At 44.2% G+C, this 17,060-nt stretch overlaps 1 protein-coding gene across 2 annotated transcripts in view; it reads left to right on the top strand.

Annotated features, from left to right (window-relative positions):
* Window positions 1-1,151: 1,151 nt before the first annotated feature.
* Window positions 1,152-17,060, top strand: part of rgma (repulsive guidance molecule BMP co-receptor a) — a 129,528-nt gene continuing 113,619 nt past the window's right edge. The window contains exon 1 of one of the 2 annotated variants that reach the window (XM_072435811.1): window positions 1,152-1,427. In XM_072435811.1, coding sequence (XP_072291912.1) covers window positions 1,414-1,427 — 14 coding nt within the window. In that variant the 5' untranslated portion in view covers window positions 1,152-1,413. Of the gene's footprint in view, window positions 1,439-17,060 lie in introns of both variants that reach the window. The other variant, XM_072435812.1, reaches the window with a different exon arrangement.

Here is a 17,060-nt window from a genome sequence, read left to right as displayed (position 1 = left end):
TTGACCATAGAGAGGACCAGAGACAGCAGCTACAGCCGCTTCTCTAGACTTGACCATAGAGAGGACCAGAGACAGCAGCTACAGCCGCTTCTCTAGACTTGACCATAGAGAGGACCAGAGACAGTAGCTACAGCCGCTTCTCTAGACTTGACCATAGAGAGGACCAGAGACAGCAGCTACAGCCGCTTCTCTAGACTTGACCATAGAGAGGACCAGAGACAGCAGCTACAGCCGCTTCTCTAGACTTGACCATAGAGAGGACCAGAGACAGCAGCTACAGCCGCTTCTCTAGACTTGACCATAGAGAGGACCAGAGACAGCAGCTATGCCACTCTGAGGCATGGGGTCTGTTTTGGGCGTTAAAGCAAGCCTACAGCGGTGCGGTCACGCTAAAATTTTTTGATGTAAGCAGCCAAAATAACCTGTATTTGTGCTGACTGTAGCTCTTGGTCCACTCGTGCTGCTGCAGAGCTCTGGACTGTCACTTGTAATGCCAAAAAATAAACACAAAATAGACAGGCCTCTGAGATCGCCCAGAAGATCGCCAATCGACGGAATGGGCACCCCTGGTTTAGATGTCGATGGACTCTTTTCCTTGTCCGTCTTTCTTTGCTTAGTCATATCTGAAAGGTCTTTGGAAGAAAAGCAGCAGAAAGAGACTTGCCTAGTCCTAACGTCCTCCTAGAAGTCCTCTGTCCTCATTTTCAAATGATTTATAATATTTGTTTGTTTTTTAATTGTGATTTGAATGCATCTTTTCATGTTTTGTAATGCACTTTGAATTACTCTATGTAGCCTATACATTGTGCTCCTCAGATAAACTTGCCTTGCCATGATTTTGCCATGGTTGGGTCACATTTTCCTTCAGTCCTGGCTTTGACATGGGTCAGTGTTTACCTGATTCAGTGCGGGCATAGTCCCCTTCACTCCCAGTTCAGATCTGACTTTAGTTTTGGGAGCTTAAACTCCGCTTTTAGCCTATTTATAGCCTCTCTGAGCACGGGGTCCGCGCCTGCGCCGCGCACGGCCGTGGACTGCTCTTCTCATTGTCTCTCGGTCGCGGCGCATCCACGCAGCCTTTTACGCGGCAGCTCCTGTTCATCCCGCGGGGCTTTCCATTCTGTCGCTCCACAGCACGTCGCGTTCAACTTCCTATTCGGATTCAGCACGCAAATAAAGCCCGGAATAGTGTTTTATATGACTTAGATCGAGTGACAGATGAGTGACGCGTCGGATCGAATTGAGACGCGCAGTTGGGCTCACGCGCCCGCGGACGAGGACAAGGACAAGTCGGTGGATGTTATGGAGGCTTTTGCGTTACGAGCGGACCGGCTCAAGTGACACGACGCGGGGCTGACTGAAAACACGATCCGCGGTGCTCCGTCTCGTCTGATCCCCGCAGGAGTGGAGCCCATGCAGCCGCTCAGGTTCGGTCCATGTCGAGCTCAGGTTTTGTGCCAAACTGTCCCGCTCCGGGGCCAGTTTCCATATGCCTCTTATGCCTCATATTATGCCTCTTATTATGCCTCATATTATGCCTCTTATTATGCCTCTTATGCCTCATATTATGCCTCTTATGCCTCATATTATGCCTCTTATTATGCCTCTTATGCCTCATATTATGCCTCATTTATGCCTCATATTATGCCTCATATTATGCCTCATATTATGCCTCTTATTATGCCTCATATTATGCCTCTTATGCCTCATATTATGCCTCATTTATGCCTCATATTATGCCTCATATTATGCCTCATATTATGCCTCTTATTATGCCTCATATTATGCCTCATATTATGCCTCTTATGCCTCATATTATGCCTCATTTATCCCTCATATTATGCCTCATATTATGCCTCATTTTATGCCTCATATTATGCCTCATATTATGCCTCATTTTATGCCTCATATTATGCCTCTTGTTATGCCTCATATTATGCCTCATTTTATGCCTCATATTATGCCTCTTGTTATGCCTCATATTATGCCTCATATTATGCCTCATATGCCTCATATTATGCCTCTTATTATGCCTCTTATTATGCCTCAGCAAATGTGTCTCGCGTTTACGCTCGGGATTCATTGTCAATAAACTTACAACTCAGCCGAGATGACCTTTATAGACCTTTATAGCTAAAAGAAAGATGTTCCGTGAAGCTGAAGCATCTCCACAGCTCATCAAAGCAATAAGCGCATGTTTATGGCACTTTTTTAAGCCTTAAAGGAGAAATATCATGCTCTTTTAGCTGTCTCCCTTATCATCATTAAACCACTAAATACATCTCTTTATCTTTCCTGTAAATGTGTCTGAACCGGTGTAATATAAAGCGGCCCGTCACCTTAAAAATGAAGAATGGACATTGAGGGTGAATATGGGTCAAGTGGCAATTAAAAGAACGATTGTTCTTTTAAATTGTGCTTTTTTGTAATTTGTTTTGAATTACATTTCTTGAAAGTATACAGATTTATGATAGCTCTAATTGTCTACTTTACATGAGTGAAAGACAAATTAGCAGACATTTTACTCCGAGACATTGGTATTCCTTCTCAAACACAAGTCGGTCTTAAGTCAGATTTTAGGAGGTACTATTGGTAGCTGAAGTGTGAATGTCTTTGTAATAGACACAAGGGGGGGTCACTGAGCGCTTTTGCATCAAATGCAGAACAATAGAGGATTATTCATTATGCAAGAACTTATAGTGAAGGATGAGGAAGAGTGAACCTCAATATAACTTTAAAAGCTCTTAAAAGTCCATGTTACTTCATACGTATGTGCCCTTTACACAAATGCCTTCTGTGGAAACAAACTGCACAGTTTACACCACAAGAGGAAGAAAGACAATCTGCCCACTTTGAGGGATTTTGGCTGTTGGCGTTTGGAAGACGTGTGTGTGTTTGTAGTGTGTGTGTTTGTAGTGTGTGTGTGTGTGTGTGTGTGTGTGTGCTTGTAGTGTGTGTGTGTGTGTGTGTGTTTGTAGTGTGTGTGTGTGTGTGTGTGCGTGTGTGCTTGTAGTGTGTGCGTGTGTTTGTAGTGTGTGTGTGTGCGTGTGTGCTTGTAGTGTGTGTGTGTGTGTGTGTTTGTAGTGTGTGTGTGTGTGTGTGTGTGCGTGCGTGTGTGCAGTGTGAGCGTGTGTGCGCGTGTGCAGTGCGTGTGTGTGCATGTGTGCAGTGTGAGCGTGTGTGTGCGCGTGTTCATTGTGTGTGTGCAGTGTGTGCGTGTGTGTGTGTAGTGTGTGTGTGTGCGTGTGTGCTTGTAGTGTGTGCGTGCAGTGTGTGTGTGTATGTGCATGTGGTCATTGTGTTTGTGCATGTGTGTGCGCGTGTTCATTGTGTGTGTGTGAGCGCGCGTGTGTGTGTGAGTGTGTATGCGTTTGTGCAGTGTGTGTGAGTGTGTGTGCGTGTGCATGTGTGTGAGTGTGTATGCGTTTGTGCAGTGCGTGTGTGTGTGTGTGTGTGTGTGCGTGCGTGTGTGACTCGGGTGTCGTTTGGAACAGGTCAGACAGGTGGAGACGCTGTCATAAGTGACAGTGACAGCTGGGAAATACACATAGATTTATGTCTCTGTATGATTTATATCTTCTGAATGTGTGTGTGTGTGTGTGTTTGTGTGTGTGTGTGTGTGCGCGTGCATGCATGCATGCATGTATGCGTGTGTGTGTGTGTGTGTGTGCGCGCGAGTGTGTGTGTGTGTGTGTGCGTGCTTGCACGCATGCATGTGTTTGTGTGTGCGCGCGCACGCGTGTGTGTGGGCGCGCACGCGTGTGTGTGCGTGTGTGTGTGGGTGTGTGTGCGTGTGTGCATGCGTGTGTGAGTGTGTGTGTGCGAGTGTGTGTGTATGTGTGTGTGTGTGTGTGCGAGTGTGTGTGTGTGTGTGTGGGTGTGTGTGGGTGTGCGAGTGTGTGTGTGTGTGTGCGTGTGTGTGCGTGTGTGTGTGTGCGTGCATGTGTGTGTGTGCGAGTGTGTGTGTGTGTGTGTGTGCGAGTGTGTGTGTGTGTGTGTGTGTGTGTGTGTGTGCGAGTGTGTGTGTGTGTGTGTGAGTGTGTGTGTGTGTGTGTGTGTGTGCGAGTGTGTGTGTGTGTGTGCGAGTGTGTGTGTGAGTGTGTGTGTGTGTGTGTGTGTGCGAGTGTGTGTGTGAGTGTGTGTGTGTGTGTGTGCGAGTGTGTGTGTGTGTGCGAGTGTGTGTGTGTGTTTGTGTGTGCGAGTGTGTTTGTGTGTGTGTGTGTGTGTGTGTGCATGCAGAGGTGAATTCAGTTTTTAACACGAAAGAACACAGACCACGTCAGAGAGAGAAGAAAGGAAATAAAGAAAAAAAACCAGACGGTATCCAAAGAAGCTATGGCACATTTATCTATTAACAAATTCCCCTTCTAGAGTCTAAAGTCCAATTTGTCCATTTTCAAATCAAGTTTAATTGTAATATTTTCCATTCTTCCTGATGTCTATTACTTTGTCAGTACATGTTAGAATTTGTGTCATTGTTTTTTGTTTTGTTTTTTATTTCTTTCAAGACTTTGGATGCACACACAGTCTTGAGCCCAGTTTAGTCCTGATGGGGTCAAGTGGCCCAGCTCTAGTCCTTGTTTAGTCCTGGTTTAGTTCATTATTCAGACAATAGTTTCCAGATTTAGTCCTGATTTGATCTGGTTTATTGGCTCAGGCCAGATTCACTTAGTTCAGAATGTGATAAGTACATTTTTCAGACTTTTTCTTACTTTGGATGTGGTTTATGCAGGTGCAGAGTTTATTGATTGAATCTCAATCAAAGGAAAACTGATGATGATGATTATGAGAAAGCACATTGTTTACTTGAATCTAAATCTTTATTGACTTCACTCTAAAAGACTCAGATGTGCAGTGTTGTGCCTGAACGCGTTCATTGAACGAACGTGAACTGAACATACTGTATTACTGCCGACGAACGATACTGTGAACGCGTTAATTCGGGTGTCTCTGAACGGCACGTTCATTCTTTTTAATTTTGTTCAATAAGGTGTCAGATTTTTTAGACTTCCAGGCGAAAAACACACCGTTAAAGGTGGTATGGACGATTTTTTTCAGCAAATTTTTTATCATATTTCCTCGTGGCGTGGATAAATCATTTGTCCTGCCACGTATCAATCATAAAACGCACCTACCGCTCACCTGCAGCCGCGTCAGGCTCGTCCCCACGTTTCCGCGTGCCTAAGCGCATGGATCTATCATAATATAGTTCCCTCAGTGTACGGGGCAAAATGAAGACGGAGAAAGACAGTTCGAGCTGACTCAGAAGTGGACAGAAATCTACGGGAGACGAGCGATGCGATGCGATCTGTTGCGCTAATAAACAAACACACGAGTGTGTTGTATCAGTCCACACAGGGGAGTGCGCATGTGCACTTCCACCTGCGTTCTGTTGTGGAAAAAATATAATCTGGCCCTTTACTTTTTAACTTTCAATTCTATTTCTAATCAGATTTAGTTCTAACAGCCTGACAACCCCTTTTGGCCTGGAAATTTACATGTCCGGACTCCCTGGAGTGGCTAGGAAGTCCCACGTTATGTTTCACACTAGGCAAGACATGTGAATTGAATTAATGCAAATGTTATGTACTGTCTCCTTCCTGAAACCACTGTTTCTTTGATGTCCCATTTGCTCCTTGGTTCCTTTGTACCTGAGAGACCAGTGACCGGGAACTTCTGTGTGTGTGTGGTCATGTGACCATCGGTGATTTAAGGAAGGGGACAGAGGTGGGACGGGAGGATTTGGGAGACAGACATTTTGGGAAGCAGGCAAGAGACAGACGCGTGGACTCGGCCTTCTATGAGAATGGCCGAGTCCACTCGAGTTTCTTTCTGATTCAGCCACAAGATTAAACAGTTTACTTTTGAAACGAGACAACTTGCTTCTTTGTCTTATCTAGAGATTTTTGCCACCACAGTTCTCAAATCGCCGAAAAATCGTCCATACCGCCTTTAAGTTGCCCAAAAAGAGCCTATGTCTGGTTTAAGTGTGAGAGCTCCGAAGTTGTAGAGGCCGATAGCGATATTGCAGACAGATAGAAATGTAAAGTGTCGCACAGCGCTGCTCGTATGCATCAAAACAAAAAGCAGCATGGACGCGACAGCAATAGAGCAGCAGGAGTCGCCCTACTACCAGTTACAAGGAGTCGCCCTACGACCAGTTACGAGGAGTCGCCCTACAACCAGTTACGAGGAGTCGCCCTACAACCAGTTACGAGGAGTCGCCCTACGGCCAGTTACGAGGAGTCGCCCTACGGCCAGTTACAAGGAGTCGCCCTACGAACAGTTACGAGGAGTCGCCCTACGACCAGTTACAAGGAGTCGCCCTACGACCAGTTACGAGGAGTCGCCCTACGACCAGTTACAAGGAGTCGCCCTACAACCAGTTACGAGGAGTCGCCCTACGGCCAGTTACAAGGAGTCGCCCTACGAACAGTTACGAGGAGTCGCCCTACGACCAGTTACGAGGAGTCGCCCTACGACCAGTTACAAGGAGTCGCCCTACGACCAGTTACAAGGAGTCGCCAAACGACCAGTTACAAGGAGTCGCCCTACGACCAGTTACAAGGAGTCGCCCTACGGCCAGTTACAAGGAGTCGCCCTACGAAAAGTTACGTGGAGTCGCCCTACGACCAGTTACAAGGAGTCGACCTACGACCAGTTACGTGAGTTTTATGATAAGGTCGGTGAGGATGGAACAATCTAACATTTCTGTGCAAACTTTGCCCATCAAGTTTTCCCTCATGTTTTTGTGAATATACTGTGGGATTGAAAGCTGCTACTGCTACTAGTACTAGTACTACTAGTACTAGTACTAGTAGCAGTAGCAGCTTTCAATCCCACACTACGACGTGAATGGACAGCAACACATGGGGGAAGTCTGTCCCTTCAATGTGAAAGTAAATCAGAACCATATTTAAGATTTGACTAGACAAAATTTTAAAGAGTTGAAATATTGTTTTGTTTTTATAATGGTTTAAAATAGGAGTGCTTTTTTTATTTATTGCACTTTAGTTTGTCTTAATAATACTTGGTAAGGCCTGTTGTGCGCAGACACACATGCTTTAGAGTTGTTGTTGTTGTTGTTTTAATTAGGCCCAAGCCAAAGGACAAGGATATGCTATTGAGTGGTATAAAAAATTAGAACTCAGTGAGTTATAATTTTGAGTGAAGATTCCGTGAAATTTTTTTGAAAGATGTAGCGCCACCTCAAAAATCGATTAAAGGAATAATAGAGGATTTTGGCGAGCAATCTGAGTCTCATTTCCTCGTGGCGTGGACAGCCAAGTAGTTCTCCCACATGTCAATCATTCCCTGCGTGCTACTGCACACCTGCAGCCTCGTTCCCAGGATAGCGGTATGTTTCCCTGGCTGCACATGCGTAGTTGATATGCCGGTGTGTGTTTAGCGTGTTCCTCCAGTGTTCAGTACAAAATGATGACAGAGAAAGACTGAGTTCGAGGTCACAAGAGACGGAAATCTGCAAAGACAAAAGATGCGATGTGATCTGTCGCACTAATAAATAAAAGCAGGTGTAACAGTGGGGCTGTTGCATGCTCATGCACAAGGTTTGATGGGCGGCGGCTTGTTGGAATGATCAGGAGGGTGGGGGTGGAGTGTACGCATGCGCATATTTAAAAAAGGGACTAATTGCCTGTTCAGACCGGTGCGGCAAAAGCGTCCAGTTTACATTCAAAGTCTATGTAAACGCGCGTCGAGCACCTCCTGCGTTTTTGCGGCGCAGCTTCCGCTTATTTGTGGCGTGATTCGCCGAGGAGCGCGGCGGGCGCACTTTTGCGTTTTCCGCTCGAGACGCTTTGACGGGCGTATAAGCTTCAATGCATCAAAACGGTTCGCCGCAAATAAGTTCAGAATTTTGAGCTTTTCTGCGGCGCGGCGGTGCAGCAGCCAATCAGAGATGACGCTCCAGTGATGTACGTACACATTTCACCCGAGAAGAACCGGCACCACAACAATGGCAGACTATATATATATATATATATATATATATATATATATAGATATAGATATATATAGATATAGATATATATAGTTATTTACTGTTCTATTTTTCCACAAAATAAATTATTTTATATTATAAAATGTGTGTCCTGTTTACATGCATCTTTTTCATATATATAATACTGGGTAGTCTGTGGGAAATTCAGTGGCTATTTAAAGATGTACTTCATAATAATTTAATTTACCACAATTTAAGATCATAAACAAAAACAAACAAGGACAAGATGAGATAATCCTTTATTAGTCCACACAGTGGGGAAATTTCAGTGTTACAACGCACAAGTAGGTGCAGAAGTAAAGAGAACAGAGAACTTAAGAGCTTAGAAGCTTCTCACTGTTTTATTCATTTAACTTTATCTCATTCTGTCTAAACAACATGACATTTGGGCTCAATCTTGAGTGAGTATGTGGTCTTTGCTATAAATATGAAAATCCCTTTATCAAAAACACTTCTGTGTTGTGGACGTCCAGTCCTCTGTGTTGTGGACGTCCAGTCCTCTGTTGTGGACGTCCAGTCCTCTGTTGTGGACGTCCAGTCCTCTGTGTTGTGGACGTCCAGTCCTCTGTGTTGTGGACGTCCAGTCCTCTGTTGTGGACGTCCAGTCCTCTGTGTTGTGGACGTCCAGTCCTCTGTGTTGTGGACGTCCAGTCCTCTGTGTTGTGGACGTCCAGTCCTCTGTGTTGTGGACGTCCAGTCCTCTGTGTTGTGGACGTCCAGTCCTCTGTTGTGGAAATATGTCGGTGTAATCCCTCATTCGTCCAGGCGTGTTCCATAGTAGAAAAAGCTTCAGTTGTAGTCATCTGGACTCAGTTTGAAAAATAGACGTTTCGACTCTCATCCAAGAGTCATTGTCAATAACAGAATTTAGGTCGAGAACTCCGATATTAATACTGTTCTGTGGTAAGACCCGCCCATTGGGAGGAGCCTTCCTGAAGTAGAAAGAGTTGTTTGTTTCAACAGAAACTCCCCCCTTGTATCTACCGAGCTAGCCTATTCAGAATCTTAATGGGCTATTAGAGTCCTCTTGGTCTTTGAGTACCTGATTAGCATCTGAATGTCCTGGTCCTTTACCTTTCCAGGGGTTCAGTAACCCATTATAAATAACAGGAAGATTAAACCTAAGCCCTCCATTTCTGTTTAAAGAAGGTCTTTCTTTTTTAACAAAAATAGCTTCCTTGACTCCTCTTTCAAACCATCTTTTCTCCCTGCTTAAAACCTTCACCTCCCCGTCTTCAAACGAGTGATTAGAGGCTTCAAGATGGAGATGCACGGCACTCTGTGGTCCTGAACTAGTATTTCTTCTGTGCTGATAAAGCCTCTTGTGTAGAGGCTGTTTCGTCTCACCTATGTAACGTTCTTTACAGCTTTCTTCACTGCATTGGATCGAATAAACTACATTGCTCTGTTTTTGAGTCGGCAACTTGTCCTTAGGGTGAACCAGTTTTTGTCTTAAAGTGTTTCCTGGTTTAAAATAAACAGGGACTTCGTGTTGTCTAAAAATTCTCTGCAGTTTTTCCGACAGGCCAGACACATAAGGGATAGAAACACCCTTCCCTCTCTGTTCAGTTTCCCTTTTGTCCTGCTTCTTGGTTCTCTTCACTCTGTTGAGAGCCCAAGCGGGGTAACCACAGGCTGAGAGGGCATTTCGGACATGTTTTTCCTCTTTCTTCTTGCCCTCTGAGCTGGTGGGCACACCTTGAGCTCTGTGTTGTAAGGTTCTGATCACACCCAGCTTGTGCTGTAGTGGGTGGTTGGAACCAAAGAGCAGATACTGGTCCGTGTGTGTAGGTTTCCTATATACTTCTATTTGGAGTTTCCCGTCCTCTCCTCTGATCGTGGAACAATCAAGAAAGGCCAAGTGATTCTCCTTAGCGTCTTCTCTTGTAAACCTAATATGTGGGTCCACAGCATTGATGTGATCAGAGAAGGTTTCCAGCTCTTGTTTCTTGATTGTTACAAAAGTATCATCGACATAGCGGAGCCACAGTTTTGGGGCTATGCCTGAGAATGAGGACAGTGCCTTCTTCTCAAAGTGCTCCATGTACAGGTTGGCCACTATGGGAGAGACAGGCGAGCCCATGGCACAGCCATGAAGATTAAGATTCTGAATAGGCTAGCTCGGTAGATACAAGGGGGGAGTTTCTGTTGAAACAAACAACTCTTTCTACTTCAGGAAGGCTCCTCCCAATGGGCGGGTCTTACCACAGAACAGTATTAATATCGGAGTTCTCGACCTAAATTCTGTTATTGACAATGACTCTTGGATGAGAGTCGAAACGTCTACTTTTTCAAACTGAGTCCAGATGACTACAACTGAAGCTTTTTCTACTCTGTTGTGGACCTGAAGCTGCTGGTGATTGTCCTGTAGAAATCCACAGTGGCAAGAGATCTGAATAATAAAACAAACAAATAACTATATAGCCTAAATTTAGTTTACTTGTACTTTCATTAAATATACCACAATTGAATTTTAAATGGTGCACTATAACAACATATTAACGCTATGAAAACTATGTTTAATTTTTACTATCTATGTACTTTTCATTGGTTTTATACACAACCATAAGCACATACACAGCAGATACACAACACATACACAGCAGATACACAGCACATACACAGCAGATACACAACACATACACAACACATACGCAGCACATACACAGCACATACACAGCAGATACACAACACATACACAACACATACACAGCACATACACAGCACATACACATCAGATACACAGCACATACACAGCACATACACAACACATACACAGCACATACACAGCAGATACACAGCAGATACACAACACATACACAACACATACACAGCAGATGCACATACACAGCAGATACACAACACATACACAGCACATACACAGCAGATACACAACACATACACAACACATACACAGCAGATACACAGCACATACACAGCAGATACACAACACATACACAGCAGATACACCGCAGATACACAACACATACACAGCAGATACACAACACATACACAGCACATACACAGCAGATACACAACACATACACAGCACATACACAGCACATACACAGCAGATACACAACACATACACAGCACATACACAGCACATACACAGCAGATACACAGCAGATACACAGCAGATACACAGCACATACACAGCACATACACAACACATACACAGCAGATACACTTTATTATTGCGCTCAGACATGAATATTTCTGTACTGACCTGATGGACAGATTGACAGGCGTCTGTAGTTGTTGTCCTGGTACATGTCCGCGCACCAAAGCGGGAAAACAAGTCATCAAACAGGACCCGGGACAAACGAAACTACAGCTGAGAGCGATGTTTATCCAGTCTTGAAGCAAATGATGTTATTGACTCAACTCGGATCACTGGTGGATCCAGACACGCCGCCGAGCGTCTCCGTTTTTGGGCTTTGAAGAGCAAATACGCAAAAGGCACTTTCTCAACTTTGATCCGCCATTAGAGAAGCCAGACTGACCACACCTCCACTGCGCATGCGCACGCGGCGAACGCGCGTCTGCTTACTATATTTCGTCTCTGCTCCGCTGCGTCGAGAACGCGGCTTATTTTCATTTTTCTTCATGCGTACTTGCGTCCAACTTCGCCATAACGCACGAATAGGCGTTTGCGGTTTGAACGGGCCATAACAGTCTTTTGACTTCTCAAATCGGCAAAAAATCCTCTATTATACCTTCAACATGGGGCCAATGGGAGCCCGATGCCAAAAAAAGTCGCCGTAAAAATATGATGCTCAAAATAGTTCATGTGAGGACATGTAAAAAAAGATATTATGACCCCGCCCTAAATCATACAGGAAGTCGGCCATGTTGGATCAAACACCACGCTCACTAAAGTGCACCTACATTTGGCATCTCCTCATACAGTTTTATTGAAAACACTTAAAATTTGTCAACAAGACAAAAAAATCATGAGCAATAAAATGTTTTCAGTTTGAAGCTGATACGCCTTAAGGGGCCTTCACACCGCGGCGGCCACACCGTCCGTTTACATTCAAAGTCTATGTAAACGTGCGTCGAGCACGTAGTGCGTTTCCCGCGGCGCGATTTCTTCGTTTTTGCGGCGATTGGTGCGTTTTCATACGCTCCCGCCGCTTTGAACGCGCGTATGAGGCGCCCGAAGCGTCCAAAGCAGCCGGCGCGACATTTTCAAATTTGTTCAGCTCTCTGCTGCAGATGCGCCGCAGCAGCCACTCAGAGATGACGTGCTACGCACGACCCGGAAAAAGACCCAAAACAAATCCTGCAAGATAAAAAAAAAATCCTTAAAACGCAGCTCTTGGAGCAAATAATGATATTGATTAAACTCTGCACAGCTCTGAAGTAGAAACATTTCCCAGAAAATCACGTTTCTTTAAAAAAAAAATTGGGAAAATTTTACTGTAACATTTGTAAAGATTTCCAAGCCGAACACAACGATATTCAAATGTGGTGTTTAGCTAATAAAGTGGCTCTCTAGCACCCTCTCCAAATTTGATTAAAAATAATTCATAAAAGACCATTTATTTGTCGTAGACAATTGAAAATGTTTATAACGGGTCAATTTGTGACCAGGAACAATGCGACAAAATCACTTGACTCTAGCTTGAGCTTTGATAGCGGAAAATAATTTAATTTTTTACCCCCTGAACGTTAACTCCTTTTTTTTCGACCCCACGCTAAACCCCACAGGGAGTCAGCCATTGTGAGCGGAACCCAATTTTTTCAACATTTTACACTTCATACAGATTTTTTTCCACCTAGGATTTTCAGTCAAAAGGCTTAAATATTTGTCAAAATGAATTACATCCATGTGCGAGTTAATTCTTGTGATTTTTGATATGTGGGTGTGGCAAGCTCGTTAACAAAAATTGATATTTATAAGTTAAAACTTGCGTATCTCTGGAATGAGATATCCTGTTTCACGGCACAAATATAAGTTTTGTGCAAAATGATGAGCTGAACACTGATATTCAATATATATAGCTATATTTTACAAAGGCTCTACAGCGACCCCTTGAACATTTACTTTGACGTATCAAATTTGGCACAGACATCATTCTTGCCATTTAAACAAAAAAAGCCAATGACCTCTATCTGCAAACATGTTACCGTGGAAACCGAACACTTATTGCCATTGACGTAATGGATGAAAAAAAGGGCTGTGAATGTGGTCCTTCACTAGCAAGGGCCACAACTCCAGCTTTGATGCAAAGTGTTTATTGGCATAAAGAATACATGAACAACACAAATGTACAGAAATGGATGCTGTTTTGGGGCTTCATGTGATGAGGGCTGCAGGCTCCCGGGTCTCGAGACCCCTGTCCAGGAGATAAATTAGAATAATAATTAGAAGAGGGTCAGAGGAAGGGGCACAAAGTCACGAACGCTGCTGTGCGTGACCTGGATGCTTAAATAGTGTAGCCGCAGGAAAGGGTGTGAAAGGGGTGTGGTCCTGCTCCCAAACTTAAGATGACAAACTTATCTTCATTTTTTACCATTCTAAACAAAAAAGCCAATGATAGCATACCTCTAGCTGCAAGCATGTTACCGTGGCAACCTGACAAACACTGCCATAGACTTACATGCGTTTTGGTCTACAGGCATTTTGAATGGGATAAAAACATTCACTTTGTCATAAACAGTTGAAATTTGGCACACTTATTCCCCACGTCACTTTTGAACATAAACCGTGCAGTCGTGAAAATGTTGAATTAAGTAGTATTAAGTTGGTACTGTTTATGAGGGAGGGGTGATGTAGGCGGGGGGTGATCTTTGCGGTGGCTAGTATCCCGCGGCCACAAGGGGGGGCGAGGGCCTTTAATCTTTATTATTATTATTATAAACAAGTGTTATTATGTTTAAAACCTAAACACTTCTATTATACTGTTGTTTTTAATCAACTGACTGATACAAATTAAACAGACACAAAATTAAATTATTTAAGTTAAGCTCCTGGATGTTGTAGCACAGAGTCACAGACTGTGACAGCGGTCTAAAGTGGCCTAAACACCACAGAGTGTGCCAGCTCATCTGGAGCCGTTTTTTATAACTTTGTGCTCCTTTGCTGAGATCATGTAAAATATGTTGCGTGCACTTTGATCGCGCTGCATGAAAATTAACATTTTTTTCAGTGATCTAGGCCAAAAAAATTAAAAATAATTAATCCTCGCACAGATTTTGCAGACAGTTTTCTTTTCTCAGAAGTGAGCACTTTGCATTGAAGTGGCCTTATTGGTATGCAGATATTGAATAAAATACTTTTATACATCTATATTAGTCCAACCACAGGAAAAGAGCCATTAGCAGACAATTTTTGAGTAATTACCGCTCTGTTGCGGCCCCCAGCACCGTGGTCCGCGCCATAGACGGTGCGTCCACGCCTGGTCCATGCTGTTGCCCTGCGCGCGTGTTCGATGAGCTGTTGATCCACTCGTCCCAAACAGTTTTCCAAAGCACCATTGCTTGTAAGTGCCCAGCCGTACTTTGGAGTCTCGTTGACCAAATGGATCACTTGCTCTGGCTTTGCAGCGTCGGCGTCGAGCGACTTCTCCTTACAATGTCTAACTTCTTGAAAGGTTCGTCTTGAGAAAGGCGTTATAATTATATCCTCGACCAAATCGATATCTTCTCCTTCCGCTATTGTGGGTTGAATTAATTTGTCTGTCAAATTCAGTTTCCTCATTCTGAGGTTCTGCATAGACAGCATGAGCGTTGTTGTTGAAGTCAGGGCGCACTGTGCTGTCACAACAAAATCATCTGATACCTTACCATGATGTTCGTTGAAAACGCTGAAAAATGTCTTACAGACTTTTACGTTCACTATTTTTCTTATTGACACTACGTGATGTGAGCACTTTTCAACAGTCACGCCAAATAACTTCACCACTGAAACACCGGGCGTGCATATCGCCCCCGCCATGGCTGCCAGTCTGCACGCTGCCCAAATAGAGCATCTGTGAAGATTTTTCGCGCTAACATAGATGCACCTATATGTGAAACGAAACCTATCAAAAGTGCAGCGATTTTCATATCTTACGATCCCCACAGATGATTTTTTCCTGCAGCTTTTAAATTCCCTCTCACAATTTGACATTCTCGTAATGTACGGCCAGTAAATATACAATAAAATGTTTAAGGTCGGGTTTTCTTTATTTTAAAATTCAGGTCGGTCGGGTTAACGTAAACACACCCTTTTTGGGGGGGGGGGGGCCCTAGTATATAATATAAGTCTGTCAATGCAAAATAAAAACTGGCGAGAAGATTGAATCCCGTAGCAAGCCTCTGTGGACCGTAGCATCCTAGTGTTAAAATTATGCTGAAATTAAGATTATTATTTGATTTACCTGGCTCAATCCACAGGGTCCACAGGGTCTGGTGTTCCTGTGTCCAACTGTGCCCTTTAGCTATGGGCCAGTCCAGGTGTTAAAATGGCTGGGCCAGGGATCACTATTTGTAGATTTACCAGTACTTTGTGAACTTGAGATGTCAAATGTCGGCTGAACATAGACGTTCCAGTCTCCTCAGACAAGGGTTCCCTCAGAGTGGTTTGCAATCAGATCCACAACTTCAATATAGAAAGTGAGGTCACTTCCTGCATATACATTTATCAAAGTAAGCACACTTCCATTGCAATCAATATGGCCACGCCACTCCTGTTTGCCCCTGTATGAGAAATAGTTTTTTTCCATCCAAATGTAGTACATTTTGATAATTTAAATTATTGCACCCAATATGCCATTAACATTAACATTCCATTTGTAATTTTTCAGATGCCATTGTATTGACCATGTGGAAATCGTTCTTGTAAATCTACTTTTGTTACACGCACCTGGTTTGTCAATTCAGCCCTCAGGTCAGACACCTCCTGGCTTGGGTGTCTAAGATAAGATAAGATAAGATAAGATAATCCTTTATGGTCCCACATGGGCAAATTTCATTGGTGCAACGCAGGTAGATACAGAGGTAGATACAGAAGAAAAGAACAGTTTGAAAAACACTCTCAGGAGAAGATCTCCTATAAACAAAAACTCCCACGGACAAAACCTCCCATTACCCAACAAGAGATGGACGGGAAAAATAATAAAGATAAAAATAAATACATAAATACCATTGCATGTGATCACGACAGTAATTGCACATGAATATGTGTCACGACGGCACATAGATTGCACATGAATTTCACAGTAATTGCACATGAATCACGACAGTAATTGTACATATGACGGAATTGCACATGTTTAGGTCAGTATTGCGAGTTTTCAGGACTAACAGTGTTTGTTATAAAGTCTGACAGCAGCAGGAAGGAAAGACCTGCGAAACCTTTCCTTCACACAGCGAAGGTGGATCAGTCTCTCACTGAAGCTGCTCTCCAGAGTGGACAGAGTGTCCTGCAGGGGGTGAGGCTCATGGTCCAGCATAGATGTAAATCTAGCCAGGACCCTTCTGTCCCCCACCTCCTGTACCGAGTCCAGAGCGCAGCCCAGGACGGAGCTGGACTCTGGCTCTTCCTGTACAGTGCGTCTGTGTTATGAGTCCAGTCCAGTTTGTGGTTCAGATGAACACCCAGGTACTTGTATGAGTCCACTCTCTCAATGTCCCTTCCCTGGATGTTCACTGGTAAGGGGGCAGTGGGGTGGCGTCTGCGGAAATCCACTACCATCTCCTTGGTCTTCCCCACGTTGATGAGGAGGTGGTTCCGCTGACACCAGTCCAAAAAGTCCTGCGCCAGTCCCCTGTACTCCGCATCATCGTCGTCCGTGATGAGTCCGATGATGGCAGAGTCATCAGAGAACTTCTGCTGGACACAGCTGTCCGTGTCATGTCTGAAGTCTGCAGTGTAAAGGGTGAAGAGAAAGGGCGCGAGGACAGTGCCCTGGGGCGCCCCCACACTGCAGACACACAGTACCGTGCTCTCACAAACTGGGGTCGGTCCGTGAGGTAGTCCAAAATCCACTCTGCCAGGTCATACTCCACACCAGCCGTCTCCAGCTTGTCCCTCAGGAGCAGCGGCTAG

This window comes from Eucyclogobius newberryi, unplaced genomic scaffold, assembly GCF_026437365.1.
Source record: "Eucyclogobius newberryi isolate DKJ021-1_F unplaced genomic scaffold, fEucNew1.0.hap1 SCAF_7, whole genome shotgun sequence".
NCBI lineage: Eukaryota > Metazoa > Chordata > Actinopteri > Gobiiformes > Gobiidae > Eucyclogobius > Eucyclogobius newberryi.
Note: the sequence above shows the minus strand (reverse complement) of the source record. Positions and strands in the feature narration are given on the sequence as shown.